Source organism: Apteryx mantelli, chromosome 2 (assembly GCF_036417845.1).
Source record: "Apteryx mantelli isolate bAptMan1 chromosome 2, bAptMan1.hap1, whole genome shotgun sequence".
Taxonomy (NCBI): Eukaryota; Metazoa; Chordata; class Aves; order Apterygiformes; family Apterygidae; genus Apteryx; species Apteryx mantelli.
The window spans coordinates 132,090,276-132,111,414 of NC_089979.1; the positions used below are offsets into that span (position 1 = coordinate 132,090,276).

Sequence of the window (21,139 nt, forward strand, 5' to 3'; positions counted from 1 at the left end):
ATGTGTGCTGCATTTGCAAAGTAGTGCCCTGACGAAAAGTGAGAGTGGGCAGAGGGCGACAAACTGCTGCAAAAAGTAGTTGGGCCGTTTACTGGAGGAGGTCACTGTAATTCCTTTCTGCACTTACAAAGACCGAACCTCTGGTCTTGACACTGCCTATTTCTCTTCCTGATAGTGTTTTCCCTTGCCCACCTCTTTGCTGTGGTGTGTGGGTTTTTTTCCCCTCTGTGTGAGAAGCTGTCAGCTGTGCAGCACTGGGAGTAGGTTCATTAATGTAACAGTGTTTAAAACAAACAAACAAACAAAAAAAACACCCCAACAAAAAGTACTTGGCCAGTGAAGGTGTAGCTCTAGAATAGCAGCATTCACCGCGACGCTTTAACGTACAAGGTGCATGGAGTGAGGGTACGTAAGAATTGGCATTTGTTCAGTTTAAAATAGGAATAATGAAAATGCCTGTCTTTGGATTCTGTCTATGCGTGTATGATAGACCTTTAACTAGCAACTTGTTTTTGACTTTTGCAGAACTGGAAGATGAGGAAGAGTCTGAGGGGTCTTTTCCTTCACCTCCTGACAGTGTCTCAATAGCATCTGACCGATATGATAAAGAGGATGAAGCACCCTCTGATGGTATGTGACACTGTTTATCTTTGAATGTACTAGATTTGCCAGTTTGCTACAAACTCATGTAATAGGATCATCTTGATGAGAATGTTAGTGTTGGAAATCGGATAAGCAGATAAGCCGCACAGCTGGGCAGTGTTATCTTTACAAGAACCTTTTAAGGAACTGAAGAGCTCTCTCTAGTGGTACTAGAAGCATAGTGAAGCTGTCAGAAGTATACATGCTTTTTTTAACTCATGTTTTGTCATAGCAAAATATCTTCTGTAGATGCCTATCTTTCTAAAGATAGATCAGTGGCTAAAGCAGTGTGAATATTTGTAGTAACAAATTGTTTGTTAATTCAACCTTATCAGATTCTTGCTTAATTTTATTGTGCTACTTAATGGCTTGCTGTATTATTTATCTTATAAATAATGAAACAGTTTATATGATTGATATTTTTCTGTAAACTCCATGCAGAATAGGTTCATAAAATATTAAATTAATTATTTCTACAATGTTTCCTTCCATTAAGACAGTCTTTTGTAGAATGTTTTCTTTATATAAATTTTAAATTCGAGGATTGCATTTAAAAAAACCCTCTAAGCTCCATAGCTGTTTTCCATGTTGTTTTATTCTGTGTTCATTAAATTTAGTGCTAAATGTGATTGTTTTGAAGATATGAGCAATTGAATATTTCAATAGTTAACAAGCTTGCTTTAGCATAGTGTCCATATTTTTGAGGTTTGTTTATTGTATACATAATAAAAAAACCTTCTATGGATAATACATGGTCATAAATTAAGTATATGTACAAATAAATTAACGATGTATATTAATTTGTGGCACTGGAAGTTAGATAGACTTACTAGTGAATGATGTTTTCTGACATGATATGATGATCAAACTGTGCAGCTCCATCTCGAAATACAATTGCTGAATGAAAATATGCTTCCTGCAACATAGCACTCCACATTTTATGTTATCCAGATTATTCCCTTTGGAAACATAAATTGCTTTTATGAGGTATAAAATTATGTCTATTGCAGAACAGGGATAAGTCAAGTACATGCATAAGTGATAAACCTTCTAACCACTGATTCAAAATAACACTTTTTTTTTTATATCCAGAACTCTGTAAAATGTGTAACAATAATAATCACACATTTTCTTTTATATGGAGCTTGTTTTGCATTTTGGCAATGTGACCTTCTATTAAAAAATAAAAATAAGCCTTTTTGTTTTCAGGCTGAAATGTAATTATCAGTCAAATTGAATATGGCTTTTTTAAAACCCAAGCTAATTTTCCAAACAGATGAATGCAACTTTCCATTTATTTATTTTTGCTTACAAACATAATTTTAAAATTATTTCTAATTGTAACTTAACAGCATGGTATTGATTGCATAAAGGGTACGTGACAAAATTGTATGAATACTTAATAGGAGATATGATTATATGTGTTCCAAAACTGTAAATCAAGAAAAAAGTGAAAATGTTCCTAAAACTAAATATTGAATGACTGAAGAATGCTGGTACAAGAGAATGTGAAACAACAAATGAGTTTGTACAGATGGATGATTAATTTTTAGCCCATTTTCGAAGTTGTAATTGTGAGATTAGGTGCAATAGCTTCCCTACAATATCTTGGCTAATTAGTTACAATGTGGGTAAAAATACAGTTGATACAATTCTGTTATTTAAGATGATGTTACCTCATATTGTTGTTTCTACATTTTTGATAAATCCTGTTTAATTATCTAGTGGGTGCTCAAAATGAGTAAAAGTTGAGAAAAGGCAGATTTTAGTCTGTAAATACTTATATTTATTGTAAGAGTGTTTCTGTTTTGCCCTTTGAATGTGCAGTGTGTCATTCTAAGGGCATTTTGATTTTTAACGTATATAATCTGTCATTCAAGTGTAGACTCCTAGACTATGTTTGAAAATGCATGTTGGGAGAATCTTGTAAGAGGCGGATTGATGCTTGGAAGTGCAGTGCACTTCAGTTCCCATAGAGGTGGCTGAGTTTGAAGCTTAGTACTATATTTTTATTTTTTAGCAGTCTGTTAGTGTTCAGTATTTAAAGCCTACACAAGTATCTTGATCCGTAAGGTAGACTTAGTCTTACACGGATACCAGTTTAGTTCAGCAGGGCTCTGTGCAGGTGTAAACCTCCTTGTGCATATCCAATTGCAGAATCAAGGCTTTAAGCATTAATAGAGGGGCCTAAAAGTAGGTAATCAAATTGAGAAGTGTTCTTTATTTATGCTTGAGTCCTTTCATCTCTTTTTGTATAAGCCTTATATGTACCTTTTCTATTGAAAAATAGATGTTTTTTGCCTGTATGTGCTTGAGTTAGACTGTGATTTGTACGACCTCTGAAAGTATCACTATTTGACTTTGCAATGTTACTGTCAAAATATTAATTTGTGAAGGCACCCGTTTGGTAACAGATAAAGAATTAGTGTATTACGTGTACATTACAGTCATTGTAAAATCCTGGAGTTTTTGTGTGACCTTTGTCTAATGGCGTATTAATTACAAGAGAGATAATCCATTTAACAATAAGTATGGGATAACTAAATTAGCACAGGTCACCTAAAGGCCTTTTGTCAAATCTGATTGTTATGTTGTCCTTTTGACTTTTACCTTATGGTAGGCACTAACAAAGTATCTAAACTTTGATGGATTATAAACTCTAAACATGATATGTATTTTTCATAATGCTAATGTAATTTTCTAGGTACTGAAAAGGTCAAACTCCCACATCTCTGTGTGCATTCTAAGTCTGTCTTTCCTTTTAATATTTCTTTTTCTCTGTTCCTCTGGTTCAAAAGTTCACTCAGTTCCCAAATGGCCACCTAATTTTCCAGTTATTCCCTCAAGCCATATGTGTTTTGGTTTCTTTATGGTTTATTAGGTACTGTAGGAAAGTAGCATAAGTTATATCTTCTAATGAAATTCAAGCACACTTCACTGATGCTTTGACTTGATTGCTGGCAGCAATTAAATCACAAGAAAGGAGAATGATGCATAGGCTTACATGTCCAGACACCCTACAGAAATTGGAAGAGGGATAAAACACAACAACCCCCCCAAATAAAATAAACCCCAAAACAAGACAGACAAAACAAAACAGCTCTGCCAGGCACTCTGTTCTTAACTTGATTTTTTTTTTTTTTTTATTGGCTAACAGCCTGATTGATAGCAAAATCATAACTTGCTGTATGCTAACAGGCAGAGTTCACTTGTAGGTTATTGTGAGCTGATAAAGGGTTAGATGGAATTTTGATTTTTGCATTGGTCCTTGGTGCACCAGATTAATGGAATTTCAATGAGAGACTGGAGTAGTCACAGCTTTGTCAGAAAAACAGATGGAGATTCTATAGCCATGTCTGCTCATTAATACCAGTTGCCTGAAAGGTGTACTACTTCTCTATACAAAAGACTCAAGATAATTGATTTTTGAGCAGAGTATTTTTTCCACTTATTGATGAGTAGGTTTCTTGCAACTTAAATGACAGGTTTTTGTATAGTACATTGTATAACAATGTTATGTCGTGTAAATTCTTACCCCCTTCCATCTGTATTTTGAAAAATGTGTATGATGGGAGATATATGTCTTGTTCTGTTATAAAGAGAAACCAAAACATACTAAAATACTTAGAAATCAAAATAGTAAGACTTTATTTAAAGTTGGTGGCAAACTTATTTTTAGTTGAGACATTAATGAAATGAAAAATAAATTATATTCTTGGGGAAATATCACAGTTTTTCATTTGATTTTCAACTATCTTAGGATGATATTAAAATAGGTTCAGTGCTGTGCTGAAACTAACCATGTACAATTGAAACTAACAATTAACAATGTAGTCTTCTTTTATAATCTCAAGTTGGTAACAGTAAACTCTTTCATTTTACGGTATGGAGACTTGATTCCATGCTAGGAAATGCCATTACTATTACAGGGTAAGTTCTCTGACTTATTTTTTGTAACTACTGCAAGTGAATTGACCATTTCTGAAGAAGATAAGTCTATGTTTAACTTTGCAGGGAGTATGTAATTTGGTAATTACTGGATTTAAAAAGATCACAATGAATGTTGGTGAAGCAATTTAGATTATCATCATTTCTGTGGATGGTCTAGAAATGTTGCCTTGAGCACATGTGGATGAAAGGAGGACTAAAATGTGTCTGGGGACATGTATGCTTTTTGTAATTATAGTATTTGGCTATAGCATATGAATAAAATATGCCTTTTAGTAGAAAATTCTTAAATAGGGTGAGAATCTCATCTCATAACGCTCCCTAAAGTTCAGGTGGAGGGAGGTAGGGTCTAAGCAAGCAAAATATGACAGTTGGAGAGCTTTGAGAAATCAGAATAGCTGAAGGGGCTGGGCTTTAACTATTGGCCATCAGAACGCAGTCTTGGAAATTAATAAAATTGTTTGTTCTCAACAATGTGTTTTTCTTGTGTTTCATGTGAATTTTTTTTTTTTTTTTTTTTTTTTTTTTTTGACAAGCCAACAGGTTTTGGCACTTTATTTTTATGCAGCTGCTTTGGAAAAGCTGTATGCAAGTCTTTGTAGGCTTAAATCAACTATTTTATATGGTTTATGTTTCCTTTTTATGAACATCATATTTAGAATTTTGAATGGTGAACTACAAATGAAAAATTGTGTGACTGAATTTTGCACGCTTCTTCTTTTGAAAGTTTACGTGTGAAATACAAGTTCTGGTTGTTTCATTTTTTTTCCCCACTTGATAGGGATAAATTTTAGAATACTCTCACAGAGGAAGCGTAGCATTCAACATGAGAGCTTTTTTCTGTGTGCAATGCAAATACATGTATTTTCCTGCTTTATTCAACTGCATTCCCACTGAGTTTATTTTGGAGGGACTATACTTAAGTGAGAACTTAAGTGAGTGTTCCATCACAGACCCAATTAAATAATATTAGTAACTGTATTAGCAAAGGTTGGAGAATGGAAAATGCAGCTAGGATTTTTCAGTCCTCTCCCTCTCCTTTTGCCCTTCCTTTCCCCACATTTTATATTGGCTTACCACTATTTTAATGTCATGATCTCGTATACTTGAGAGGATGTTTGGTTGTCTTGGGAATGAAAGTATTGGAAGTTTACTTGTGTTATTCTAGAAGATTAGTTATTTGCTCTGTAGTACTAGAGGTAGTTCCGAACCAAGAGCATGACAGCCATTCAAAAAAGCAAGAAGCACTTGTTTTGGTGGGGGTTGTATTTTGTTTTTGTCATAGGTAGATCTTTTTGAAGGCAGAAAACCATGCATTTTCTTACCTGAATTTCTGTTTAAGTATTCAAGCTTGATTTTAAAAGATCAGAGTGAGGAGAAGTAAGATCTAGGTTTACTGAGACATTTGGTCTTTGGTAAGGAAAAGGTGACTTCTACTTCATGCTCTTGTTAGGAACTTGCAGGAGGGAAACATCATCAGTTCCATGGGAAATGGATGAAGACTGGACTTTGTTACACTGACTTTGTTTTGAGATGATGCTAGTTACTGTCACAATTGTAACTGGAAAATATCATTATAATTTATTACCTTGACATATGTAGGTAATTATATACAACAGTGTTAATGTATGTTTTTGTCAACAGTTTAGTAGACTATTTTGCTGTTTCTGAATAGATGGTCTATACCAGAGGAAATACTATGTGTTGCAGTGTATGAAACTCTGTGATTCTGCATTTCTGGGAGATTTCTGGCTGAAAAGGTAATAGGACTGATTAAAAATGCTGCTTTCAGAATTCTAAGAAATCTTGATTAGCAACTGAATATCAAGCAGGAAGACCTCAGTCAAAAATTTCTAATGTGATATGCTGAGGCTGTCAGAGCAGGGGATGCTCACTAGGGAATAAGGCTGAGATACTTACAGATAGTTTGAGTATCTGAAGCCTTCAGTATTTTCCCTAGACAGGAACTTTTTTAACCATGTCACCCAGAATAGAATCTTTTACAAGTTGATGAAAGGCATTGGAAAATAAAACATACTGAAGAGGAGCATAAACTGTGAAGAGCATTTTGCAAATTCAGATCTTGACAAAAATCAATGTCTTCTTTTAATGTCTCTTTTCAAAGTAGTAATGGAACACTGGTCCATGTGGGACCCTGTGAGCATAAATTCCCAGGCCCAAATCCGTTTATGTTGAGCAGAGGAGAAGGTGATGTTAACCTTGCTAGAATTGTCAAAAGCTGTAAAGAAGATCAACTCCTTTTTGGATAGGAGAGACCTCAAGAGTAAAGTCAGTTATCCCCTTAACTGTAACTGTGATGTTTCTTGGCAGACGTGTCACATCTTTTCCTAAAAATGTCTGGTGGTGCAACTTCATAGTCTCCCTGGGCAGCTTACCCCAGTGCTGCACTGTACTCGCTAGTAGAAAATACATAACCAAAACTTTTCTTGCCAATCTATTGACATTTGACTCTGTTTTATCCATTAAGGACATGAAAATGGTGTATTTTCTTTTCCTTTCTTCTGTCATGAATATATCTGAAGACTGAAAAAAGACTAGCTTTCCAAATGTAAATGCTGTGGAAAATGGGAAAAAAACAAGTGACTGAGCTGCTTATTTGTTTGTTTATCGGATCCATAGCAGTGAACAGATCAGCAATGACTTATTTTGGAGAAGCAAGAAGTAAACAAAAATTTGCATGTGAAATAGGCAAAACTAATCTGATTAATTTTGATTTAAACCATTTGTGTAGAACAGAAGGGATGAATTTCTGACCAGGAAACAGAAGTTTTAAGTGAAATTCTGGCCCTGTTAAAGTCAATGGTAAAGTTAAAAAAGATACCATGTAGGTTAACAGTGTGTACAAATTGATGATACTAAATCGCTTGAACTTCTAATTATCATGATTAAAAATTTCCTGTTAAACAATAAACCCCTGTGTTCTTTTAACATTTACCTTTCTCCCATGGGAGAAATGACATGGTTTGTTGCTCATTTTATTTCATCTATGTTGCTTGAGTGACTGAGCAATAACAAAACAGTCATGGATGCTCCACCACTACCCAGTACAGTATCCACAATAAAAACAGATAACAACCTGTTTGACCAATTTCAAATATTAGATCATAATTTTATCCAAGGTATCTAACAATAGGATTGTAAAAACAGAAAGCTGAAGTGCAATAGATTTTTCTCTTTATTTTATATTGCTTCCTGGCCTAATGTTTTTTTAGATCAGCTCTTTATACATCACAAATAGCTGAAAAAAAAGAAAGAGAGAAGGTTTTCCATCCATCTCCCTGATATGGGATAAGGTTTTCTAGTGTGTTTTGAAGACTGTTGATTATGGATTTAGGACTTAATTAAGGCTTTCGTCAGTTGAGGGAATTTCTATGCCCTGATTTCCCTGTACTTACTTTCTGCCAAGCATTAATGGGAGGTCAGCATCCATTCTGCTCCTTACTCCTACCCTCCTGGGACCAGATAGAGATTGCATTAAAGGTAGGTGATAGACCACTGCTTCATGCTTCAACAGTACCTGAGGTAGGTGATAATCCAGTACCCTGCCAGAGGTGTCCTCATCCAACAGATCATTGCTGCTCTGGCTTTCTAGAGGAGAGGCACCTTTTTCTTCCTGGTATCTACCAAGTGTGACAGGAAAATGGGTCTGCCTTCAACATACTGTGTAGCTGGCCCAAACATCTTGGGGGAGAAGAAACTCTTCAGAAACAATTGGTGTGGTTTCTCTGTTTCTAAGTCAGAAATATGTAAAGCAAACTCTCTCTGGTACTGTTTTCCATGTCAAGAATGAGGCTTTAGAGTGCCTGGATATAGGAACTGACCGGGGGAAAAAAAAGTAATCAAAAGCAATAAAAGTAAGAATTAAAAAAAAAGATTTTGATGGAGGTTTTTCTTTGAATTGGTGATTAGGAATTTGTGGCCATTTTTAATTCATAGTACATATTGAGGTGAATTATCAACATTAATGAAGAGAAGATTTTACCACATTCCTGGTTTTGTGTATTAACTGGTGAGTACTTTCTGTAGAGATCCACAGTGCATCTGTAGTGCTTAGGCAAGTTCAGAAAGGGCCTGTTTTCTGTAAGGTGTCTTGCAATCTGGGCATTAATTTAATGGGTTTGGTTTTGTTCCTCTTTAAGTAAGAGGGAGGTTACAGTGGATTAATATTTGTGAATTTTGAGATTAAATTTGAATGGATAAGCAAAGACTATATCATAAAAAGGTTTATTAAAGTGTTGTGTAAAGAAAAAAATATTTGTAAATTAAATCATGGTATTTGCTGCATGGACAAATTCATTATTGCCCTTCTCACAGGTGTTGCAGGCATCATTCACTGCTTATAAAATTGCAGTAGGAACCATACTTTCCTTGGACATTTGTCACTATACAGTTTGATAATTTCCTTGGTAATTCTTTGTAGAAGCTCACTTGGATTACTTGCATGTAGGAGAGCAGGAGACTAAAAATGTTGAATGTTGTCTTTTCTCCAAACAGTAAAATTATTACTACGGTGTTCTTTACTAATTTTAGTCAGAGTCTATTCACCAGTATTGAAATAAAGAAATGTAGCATCCCATGAGGATTGCGGCCCTGTTTTCTGCATTGCCAGCAGTGCAGAAAAAGTTTTTGGCCCATTTTCGTCAAGGAATTATGGGTGATTTTATACTGTCTAATGGAGGAGAACCTCTTCTGGTCTAAAGAAGATTTTCCTGAACTTCTCCTGAATATTCACCGTCTGCTTGAACACACTTTCCATATTTAATGGAAAGTACATGATAACCTGTTAAAAACTTTCCAGAGATATCCTAGTCTTCATATAAAACATGTTTTTGCTTGTTACTTGACAGGAGAACTTTAAATTTTGGGATGTGAACATGTGTGATGTCCCAGATATTCGCAGTGAATATTCACAGATGCAGTTAACTTATGTGCTTCACATATTTGCTATTGTGCACTACCACTTTGAATTTAAGAGGTAAGGGAAAAAGATTACTGTAGAAAGAGAATGTGATTAGGGGCAGAATGATGTTTGGATGGTCTGTAAGACTCTGCTATAAGATGAAAATGTGATAGAAACAAGTGAAGTGAAGATGGTCTAAGCCTTTTCTGGCAGGTAACAGATAAATGACTCTTTCTCAAGCATGGATACAGGAAATGGGCCTTATTACAGTTGCCTGGGAAAGAAGTTAATGGAAGTGTTGTCACTGACTTCCAATTAAAAGAAAAATTAACCTGCTGTGTTTTCAAGGGGAGAGTCTTAACACAAATTCTTATATATTTTATCTATTTTGTGTTTAGTAATCTGAGTATGTATGCATATGCAGGTGCTGAGGGAAAAAGTTTGTCTTTTTGATTTCTCTAACAGCCTTCCTGACAAAAAATCAAGAATGGGGTATTTTTTTTCTCCCATTTAAGAGCTTCTTCAAAAGAGCTTCTTCAAAAGCTATCTTTAATAGTGTGTTATAACAGAGAAATAATTGGTGAGAATACCACAAACATTTTTCATCAAAGCTTTTTGGAATATTTTAACAAAATAGTTATTCTGTAATTATTTGTGTAAAATAGCTGCAACTTAGAAGTTGAAAATACACAAAATAATGTAGTCTAATGTAATATTGTCAAGTGCAGAGATTTCTCCTGTAATCTGTATAGATGCATTTGGAATTTAGCGCAGAAAATAAAACCTGCAAAATAAATACTTTCTGTCTTTGCTTGATAACCACAATGTAACTACAAATTTTATTTGGAAATTTTATGGACTATTTCATGCAGTTGATAGAAGGAGGAGTATTTGAATATATATTGCTTTTTCTTATATGTGTGTGTGTGTATATATACCATACTTTTTTTTCCCCCCTCCATCTCAGTTCACTGGAGTCTTCCAGTGTTCTTGTTTGTTTGAGTGATATTTAGAATGTGGTATAAAAATAATGTGAAAATGCCATAGTGAGCTGGTGATAATTGATTTACTCCATCACACTGAAATACCTCTTGTTTTCCTCTTCCTCTTCCCCTGGGCAATAATCATGGGATCAAGCTGCCAGTCTGTAGATACAATTTTTCCAGCAGTGCCATCTGGCTACTTGGCACTAGAACTTGTATTGGCTTCTTTGCTGTTTCCACTGATTTTTGTCAAATGTTAGATAGTTTATCAGATGTCTTCTGCTAGTGGATACTGCCCCCCCTGCCAAGTGAATACTGGTTTGTATTGGTGATTTAAGGGATCTCTTGCATTCAGTGGTTTTGGGGATATGTTTTTTTTTGTTTTGTTTTGTTCACCCCCCTCCCCCGCCCCGCCCCAGGTAGTTAGGACTTAATATGGAGCCTGTTTGAGGGAAAAATTGGGATTTATGTATGAATTGGCTCTTTCTACCCATGTTTAAAATACAGTTTATGTCATGATCCTTGTATTTTTTTAATAGTACCAACATATTCTATCACAGATTTTTATAGATATTCAACATTAATGTAGAATTTGCTCCTTTTTATTTTTGGAAATTTTCACTTCTTAAAGAAATTATGAATAGACTGTAAGAATTTGAAGGATCTGTGTGACAGATGTGACAAGCTTTATGTTTTGGAACAACCAGCCAACAGAGCGACCTTTTTTATTACAGATCTGCAGTTTTATTTTTGTTGCCATCTTTTCTTAAAAGAAAAAATGGCTTATGGTTTCTAGAAATGCAGCACAGTAGAACAAACACATCTGAATTGCTTTATTCCATTCAAGTCTTAGATGCATTTCACTGCCATGCAAAATACAAAGATGTTATAGATGAAGAGTTAGAAAACTGTGCTTTTTTAATGGGAGAGGGGGGTAGGAAGATAAGCATCTTGGTCTAATCTATTCCCCCCCCCCAATATTATTCACCTTTTGTTTCTTATTTTTATTTCCTGTAATGTTCAGAAACATTCATTAAAAAATTATCTCTGAGGATTCCAATACAATATAAAGAATAAAGTTTCAGATCACACTTTTTTATTCTGCTTTAAAAATATCACCTTGAATATTTTGGATGATTTATTAAAAAAAGGAAAAAGAAAAAAGAAAAAAATCCAAAGCCCCTTCTTTTATTGTTTTAGTGAGTAAACTCCTAGTAAGCAGGAAAATGCCAACTGATTTTTTTAATCCTTTATAAATTTGTTCTTTTAGCCACCATTTTTAAGTGCTGTTTCAGGTGAATGAGTTATACTTCTCCAGGGTGTAAAGCTAAATTTTCTCTTAATAGTCTGCGTTGAAAGTACTTTCTTACAACTGTTCAGGGTAACCCTGTGAACTCTCAAACATGAACAAATGTGTTTAGTGAGCTCCTGGAATATTTTCATGTTGGATATTGTACCTAAAAGTAGAAAATAATAAGCCCTATTTATTTATCATAGTCTTAGTATGCTATGCATGCACACTACCCTAGTACAATGTCTGTGTTATAAAATACTAATAAACTAGTATTAAATAAATACTATTTATTGTTCTTTTCCGGTACTGGAGAAATTGTCCAGTACTGAAAACAATAGGACTAAAAACCTTAAATATTTGAATTAAGCTCTTAAATGTTAAGAGGGCTGTGGTGAGAATTTTGTAGCAGTTAGTTTGAATTAAATTTCAAGGATCTCTTGGTGTCTCTTTATAGTAGTCTTATGAAGAAGAAGAAGAAGGAGGACAGCGTGTCTGAATGTGGCTCTCCTCATCAATAACTTGCCTCTGATACAAACACGGGTATTTTTAATGTACGAGTCCAGTTGAAAGAATCTATAGAAACAGCAGTAATATCAAAGTATGACACGGACAGCTAAAAATGCATGGTATATTATAATAGGGAAAGTGTAAGTGTTTGTTTAGTTTCTCAAAATGAAAGATTTTAAGGGGGCATTTCATGACTTTCTAAAATAGCATCAAATCTTCTTTTGGTTTGTAAGTAAATGTGAAGATAAAATATTGCCGCTAATCGATTGTCTGGGATGCCACCTCATTAAGATTTACACGGTCATCAAAAATGCCCAGAATCGTTTGTTGGCGATACTCTAACTCAAGTATATAAAGGGGATACCACAGCATTTTTCTTTAGAATCACGGGGAGTTCAGTGACCTTTTGTGGCAAATTATGTAGAAAGAAAATATTTATATTCATTTAAAATAACCTCCATGAAGCCATAGTCTCATTACCCTGTTTGATCAATTCCTCGTAGCCGGAGCTGCAGTGTGCTGCTGTTGCCATTGGCTGCTGCAGAACGCTGCGAAGGGGCTAATGGTGATGGTGCTCATCAGGACAGGGTTCAGCCAGCGGTCAGCAACAAATAATTCAAGACTGTTTCTAAGTTTGTGGCTGGTGGAATTTGCTTCTTGCCCCAAGCCAGCAGCATTGCTGAGCTGGGCTATTTGATTAGAAGAGAAGCATATTTGCTTCTTAGCAACTGCACATTTGCACAACACACAGCCCTATACTGCCTCCAAAGGTTCTCCTTTTGTGATGGTGGAATAATACTTTACTCTTGATTGACAGACAAAAGAGATCTTTGCAATGCAGAAGAGTTTACAACCAAATTTTTTTTGTCTTTTGTAAACTTATAGTAGGGACTTTTTAATTTAGTATTGCCTGATGCAAATTTTTATATGCAGCAAGACTCTCTGTGGTTTGAACGCCTACATTTAACCTATTACTGCTAGGCGTATTTAAAGGACAGATGTGTGTGGTTTTTCCCCAGCAGGTCTACTTAATAGAAATTATTTTCTGCTGTTTTTTTTGAAATAGCTATATTGAAAAAGCTGTTTTGATATGTATATTGCTATCTCCCATTCAAAAGTGATATTCTAGTTGTTTGTTTTATATTAAGATGATGGTAAAATGAAAGCTGTTCTATTCTTCATGCTTTTTTTTTCCCCTTAAATATATATTAACAGAACTGCATCAGCGGTTAGGAGTCTAATAGTGCATGTGTGTGTGTGTAATTTTCAGTGTAACATTTCCCACAGGAAGTGAGTCTACAGAAGAAAATGTGTCTAGTCAGTAGAAGACAAAGGTATTTATAACACTGGCAATCCTTGAAAAAAAACAATTCAGGAAAATCTGAGTTTTACAGTCGTAGGAGGCCAGGGCAGGAAGAAAGCAAACTTTTTTTTATGGTTTTACAGCTTTTTTTTCACCTCCTGGCCTGTATTTGATTGTGGAAGTTTCCATACTGCCATAGCTGAGCAATAAATTGCTGATGTGGTTACTGAAATGTTCCATGAAGTAGTAAGTACGGTTAGTGTTCATATGGATTTTTGATGCAGTTACCCAGTTGCATATTTTCCTTAATAAAAAAAATTAGCTTTTATAACTAAAAATAATGAAGAGTACTTTTTTACATGGTATTTACAGGCTTTTAAAATTGTTTATTTTAAGGGATAGGGAGAGTTAAAGCAGGAGTGCACAGTAAAAGGACAGTGGCGCATATTAGCGTGGCTAATGTCAGCATGCATTGGTTTATGTGCTAATAACCATTTCAGTGGCAATTCAGAGCCAAGAGAGGAGAGGATGAAAGCTATATGATGTGGTGAGGTAGTAATAAACCCTTTTTTAAATCTACTTTAAACCTATCAAAAAAATTTTTGTTTTATTTATTTATTTTATTTATTTTTTAAGTCAGAGGAGCAATTTAAATAGTAATCTGAAGCTTAGGCTTTTAGGAGAACTTTGGGGGTGGGAGAGGAAGGAGTGAGATAAGGTGAAAGAGGTGAGGGGGAATGAGTGGCCAGTTTGGGGAACAGGTATACAGGGTGTGTGTACTGCTGAGCAAGAAGCAAGACATAAAAGTGTGCGTGACTGTATTTTGGAGGCTCTAGAAGGGTTGAGTGGGGACTTGCTTCATTCTATTTCTTCTTATTACATATGATATATGTGTATATATAAATTTTTAGAATATATATAAATTTTTAGAATATATATAAATTTTTAGAAGTGTTTTAACATACTGGTAGGATTTCCCTGTCTGTAGGGATAGGTATTTGCATTGGTTTAATTTCTGAGATATTTGGAGTTGTGATAGTGGTGAGGTGGCTGCTTATTATGCTGCTGAAGCCCCAAAGAAAAGTTTACACCTAGATAACTAATATTTATATACCTAGATACCTATTAAGGTGTTACCTGTGTTCTACACAAATGTTAATATATGCATAGTGAATTAGTATTAATTTTTTTTTTCATTACAGAGAGCCTTTTGCAAGCTCTAGGCTCTTTGAAGAGTGACTAAAATATGTGGGAATTGCCACCTATCTACCATGAAAATGCAGCTACGTCCCAGGTAGAATGTAGTAGCTTTTACAATGGCACTATAAACAATACCCAGCAATTTAAAAGCAGGATATGAGGAATATCTTACCTAACTGAAATGACAAGGGGTTTTTGCATAGGTAGATGCAATTATTCAAATTGGAGGTGGGCCAGAACACTGGGGTTAGTCCCCTCATCTTGCTAATTAGGCTTTCAGTTTCGTTAACAATCATTGAGAGATTGGGTGACTGACTTTTATATGAACCTTACCATAGTACATATAAAGAATCTTTTATTTATCTATTTTTTATTGTTCTTTAGAAGCATCCCTTGGATTATGCTAAGTCTACATAGAAAATTATTAAGGATCATTTTTGGTTGTATAACTCAAGAAAGGCAAAGATAAATGTATGTTTTGAGATGTGCAGAACACCGAACATGAGAAGGCTGAAGTCAGCATGATTATGCCTAACTTTGGTTAGACTGTGTGCCTCAACTAAGCTACTGGCATGTTTATATTAGTGGCATTTTATTTTTCTTTTGCAATATAGAATCTGCAAGGATTTCTATTATGTAAGTAGTTAAAATATCTACCTTTAAAAATGCATGTGTTAAGAAAGGAAATTAATCCAGTTTTGTTGTGTTCCCAGAATATTTTCAACCTGGGGCAAATTTAACTTTAAAGAGTTCTGAGGAATCTCGCATTCTTGTTTTCTTTAAGCCCTAATTTAGGAGATATAACTTAATGAGTATGGCATCTTTGAATTCCCCTGCCACTCTCATACACTGTCGTTGTTTTTTTTTTTTTTTCTTTTCTGTTAATTGCCTTTGTCCTTTGGAAATAGCAGTTGGGGGGGGAGGTATTTGTTTTTGTTTTCCTTTTTAGGGAATAATCGATTTTAATGAGGTGCAGTGAATTGTACCATACTGTGTTGGTACCAAATAGCTCTTGCTAGGTTTTGGAAAGGGCCTTGGGTGCCTGAACCTCAATGAAACCTCTAGGCCAATCTTTTTTTCAACCAACTTGTCCTTTTCCAAGTTCTGTGATTAGTTTCTTCTACTCAGGAATGTCAGGTAGAGAATTTCTTCGATATATTTTCAGTTAGTTGCAATTCATATCTCAAATTAAAAATGGCCTTCAGTGAAGAAAATCACAAATACAAACCATGAAGGTGAGAATACTGTAGAGAAAGCACATGTACTGAGTCAGAGTGTTTAAAAAGCCAAGAAGTTAGTCATGTGTGTGAAACTGAACAAAGCTAAAACAATCACTCTGAAAACTGATAAATAAATGGGTAGCTCAGAACTGGGCCTGCTTAGTTAGGTTTTTTTCTTCTTCTTCCCTCCCTTTTAACAATTAAAACAGAACATTCTTTTCTAAGGCAAGCACTGCTATAAGGAAAGGTGTGGTTGCAATTTACCATTATTTCGGTCCCTACAGCTGTACAGATGAGGCCATAATTTGTCCTTTTGGTTTGATGCTTACACTGATGATCCTCCTGTCGTTCTTCATGGATCCTTTGGGACTGAGAATCAATTACCAGCTCTCATGGCTTTTTCATGTCAGCTTCTTCATCTGTAAAGACTATTCTAACTATTAAAAGACTGGTGATTTTTAAATGATTTTGAACAAAGTTATCTTTGTGTGCTACATTTCCCTTACATACACAGAACTAACTTAATACATTGTTTTATCAGCTAAAACATAGAATATTGGAGAAAATGCCATTCGTGAAATAAGAACAAATAGAATAGTGATGTGTCATTCTATTCCCATCATTCAATATACTTCTAATCTTACAGAGAAGTGGCTTTCAGTGGTCATATAAACATACATACTGGTATCACATAATACATGAATATTGATTCTGGAGTCTTGTCCCTTGGTACCTCCATGTCACTGAATGACTTTCTGTAGTGTTCTTCAGCACAATTTTGTGTGTGTTTTTTAAAGAATTTATTGTCAAAATATATTATATTGAGGGAATTGTAAGTTGTATGCATGGAAATCTGGTAATACATTAGCATAGATATTTATAGATGCAAATACTTTTGCAGGAACTTTAAAGATCCAATATACAAAGGAACCTTTATAATGATTAGTTTTTTATTTTGATGTATAGTTTTGTTAATAGTCACAGATTCATTGGGTGCTTATGAGAATTCTGTTTATTTACAGTCTGAAACTGTGGTTTATCTTTTGTGAAGAAAAAAACCCCCAAAACTATGAAAATGACCCAATTCTGTAATTGCCAGTAAACGTGTTCAACATTTTTCATCCGTCATCCTATTTTCATTGGATCAAGGCAGTTTAAAAATCTTCCACTCTGTATATGTGTACCTAATTTAAATTAGTCCATGCTTCAAAGAGCCTAATCTGAATAAAAACAAAAAGTGGGAGAAAATATTTGGAAACAGCATTGCAAAGATGCTAGTGGAGGACCTAAGCTGTACAGGAAGGGTATAGCAGGGACTGGAATTAAATCTGTCTTCTCAGCTGAAGACCTTAGAAATCTTTCTTCTTTCCTAGAAATCTTTCTTCTTTCCTAGAAACGTAACGTCAACTCAGAAAAAGCCCAGCTGGTTAGGAATGCAGTGGTATTATTCTGTGCCTTGCCATGTAACTTATTATTTACATATAAATTACTTACATATATATTCTGGGTTTAATATTCCTGGCATTGGACGCCGCTATCTGTAGGACCTTTCATAGCAATTCCTGCAACAAACATATACCAGTGAATATCAACCTGTAGGACAAGATTTTGGGGTGCAGAGACAGCAGGTATTTTGACAGCAAATATGTGGGTCTGGTTGGCTCAGTTTCGGGAGTTCTTTTTCCCTTGGGCCTTGCAGAGATCAGATCATGCACAACCTTCATAACTAATAATTTATTACTGTAACTAAAAACAAATGAGCAAAAATCCAGGAAGGAAAGAGAAGCAATAGCATTTGAAAGAGTTCTTTTTACTCTGTTTACGGTATGAATTTATACATAGGTGGCAAATCCTGTTATTTTTGAGTTTGTAAAAAGTTGTTAATGCATATTTGTTTGCTTTTTTTTTGTTATGGTACTTGTGTTAGAGTTCACCACCTCAGACTGTCCAAGTTCCTCATGTGGGTAAAGGGGTAGACTGGGGAAAGCTCAGTTATTTAAGTCCTTAAGCTAAAAACATGTTTTTAAAGTTGTTTTTTTTTTTTTTGAGTGAAAGTGAGAATTGAAAAGGTGCATATTCAAACTGAGGGAATATTTTAGCTTTGATATATGTGCTTAACTGCACCATTTTCAATGAACTATTTGTATGCATTAGGTAACAGCATTTGTACCTGACCTGATTTTGTGTTTAAAAAAAAAGGAGGGGAGGAGAAAGCGATGATTAGAATCAAAAATTAATTTACTTGGCAAGTCATCTTGGAAAATCATTTAATGTAGATAATCAGAATCATCGTACTTCTTACCATAAAAATCCTCTTTCATGGTCTTTTCCTCAGTGTTTCTTTTTCAAGTTGATGTACGCTATAGCTACTGGAGAAGAAAGTATGCAGTTTTCTGTGAAATGCAGGAGTCGGTACATGTGAAATCCCAGTCCTGTACCTGTGCTAACCTCTGCTCTTCCCCTTCCCTCTTCCCCCCTGAAACTGCTTACATTACTTTGAAAAAGAAGCAGAGTGTGTGGCAGAGTGAGGACTGGCAAAAAGATGCTGACATGGCAGACCCGAAAATAATAAATTATTCTCCTGTAAATAGTGTGAAAAAAAAAAAAAAACACACATAATGAAACAACATTTTCACAACATTTCTGGAAAGAAGTGAATATATTGCTTCTCTTTTATGAAAGGAGTAGTGGAGGCAAAGTAGTTCTGATTTGTCCAAGGTTGCAAAAGGAATCTGGTTAAGAGCCCGGACTGGTACTGTGTTTTCTAGCTCCTGCTTACACAGTAAGGTCTCTCCAGAAAGCTGGAAAATGTGAGACAACGAAGTTTTTGACAATTTGAAATGGATATTAAAGGGACATAGGGTAAACTTTTTTTGTTTCTGTCTTCAAAACCACATCATTTATTAACAGATGTCATCCTAACGTGTATACAACTTCCATGGGTTTGAGTGTTATTGTAAATGGTAAAAAGACTTTCCTCTTTAAGTTTAAGCTGGTGTCGTCTTCTGAAGTACGAGAGGTGTCTGTAGTTTTGTATAATGTCTTAATATTATTTTAATATGAAAATGTTGGTATCCCTTTGTGTTTTAAAAAATACCATGTTCTGATCTGATTTTCCAATATCAAAAAAACACATTTAGATAAGACAAGGTACAGGAACTTTTCTCCCCCCTGAGAGTTACAGCAATGCACTATATTGCTGATACAGGTGCTGAAACTGAGATAGAGTCTTCCTTTGCTGGTTTATTTTAGAAAGTTTCTTTTTTTTAAAAAAGAAGGAAAAAAAAAAGTGGTGGTGCCATTCAGAGGCTGGTACCTCAGCCACACCAAAAGTGGTAGTAGGTTCTGGAGATAATGGTATACATGCTTTTGATCTGGAAGATCAGAGCTAACTTGCTGAAACTGGTGGAAAAGTTTACAAAAGTTACTCTTCAAGTTGCAAGAGACAGAAGTGATTTGGCTTCACTTTAAAAACAGCACCCTAAAACTGAGCTGGCTGAGTATTATCATTACTCCAAAGCAGCATAATTACCATTAGGAGAGAATTGGTTCCTTTAAAGGGAAAAATAATGAAGGGAAAACTTCTTAAAATGAGTTTATTACATTTTTCTTATAAAATTACTCTTTCATTTTGTTGATTAATGCTTGAGTTTAAGATTTTGATGTAGGCATTTCACCATTATAATTCTGAAATATGGGAAGACCTTGAAAACATTCCCGGATTGCCTTCTGTCTGTCTGCCTTCTAAAAGATCCTTTCAGTTAAATGGACCATCCTCCTTAAATGATGTCATTAGCTTGGATTGAAAAGACATTGCCTGCAGGGAAATCATTTAATTGTCTTAAAGTGCTCTCCTTCTGTAGATCTTGAAGCAGCACCCTCACTTCCATCTTCGTATCAGATAATTCATCTAAAATTCTGTTTTTAATCTGACGAAATATTGAGATGTAATTTCCACTTTTATTGGAGAAATTTGAGACCTTTTATAGTCTTGTCTCTGTCAAATGGATGGAAAAGTTTCACTTGTTGAAATGCAAATGAGTAATGTCTTTTTTTTTGACTTGAAGAATTAATTTAACTTGCATTCCTGCAGTGCTTTATATATATTAATGTATTGAACTTTTACATTTCATTGACACCAAGTTACACTTTTTTTATATATGTATTTCCAAAATGAATAATATTGGCTTGTTCTATCAGGAAGTTAGGTTTTGGGGATGAATACAAACATATTTGTTTATTTTTGCATTTAGGGAAAAAAAAGAAATGACTGTTTGCTTCTTTCACTGGGCTGATCAGATTCTCAGTCAATTGTGTCAAAGTCAGTTTATCAGAGCTGCTGGGAATTTTTAACTGAGTAGGCATGCAAAACAAAAAAAAACCTATGTGTATTGATGAGCTACTAATTTAATTAGGAAATGTTGTATTTGAAAATACTTTGGGCAAGTTTGTTTCTATTGAAGTTCAGTTTTTAAATCAATAGGCATTTAATCTGAAATACTTGAAAGCAGAAAAAATGATATATTTCAAAACTTGTATTTTTATGTAATTTATATAGTTTATATAACTTCTGACTTGAAGGAATGTAGTTCTGAAACTGTTCAAAATTTTCAGAAAGTTTATTCCCTCAGAGGCTGGTTTAGGTTGTAACATGGAAAAAGTGGTGTTTCTGAAGCTTTAATATGAAATTAGCAAGTCTGTATATTCTTATCTTTCTCTAATGCTGAATTACTTTAAGGCTAAGTTTCAAGACTGCCACTGGATCCGTTTCGTTCTAATGAGTTATTCTCTTAGCATGATCTTCATTACTGTGGCAGTCACACTTTTTTCTTCTGTATTGCTCTATCCTGCAAGCATAGCAAATATAAATAAAGGCTGTTTTAATCTTGTTTGTGATGTTGTTCCCTTTTCTGCTCACATTTTCGCTGATTATGAACCTTTAAGGAAAGCATTTTAGTAGCATACATAAAACCTGTGACTGCCGATTTAATGTTTGTTTTTCTTCTAACACTGTCTACCAATCTCCAAGAGAGACTGGCTTGTTTATTTTTGTGGTATTTTAATTGCAGTTTGTGTAAGTTGAACTATGCTAGAAATTCCATGTGAACTTTTTATCAGAAT

General features: G+C 34.7%; 1 protein-coding gene across 1 annotated transcript in view; it reads left to right on the forward strand.

The window, feature by feature from the left end:
- The window catches only part of SKAP2 (src kinase associated phosphoprotein 2), a 124,296-nt gene that overhangs the window by 22,927 nt on the left and 80,230 nt on the right, over positions 1-21,139 (forward strand). Inside the window, exon 4 of the mRNA XM_067291578.1 lies at positions 526-630. Coding sequence (XP_067147679.1) covers positions 526-630 — 105 coding nt within the window. The remainder of the gene's footprint in view (positions 1-525; positions 631-21,139) is intronic.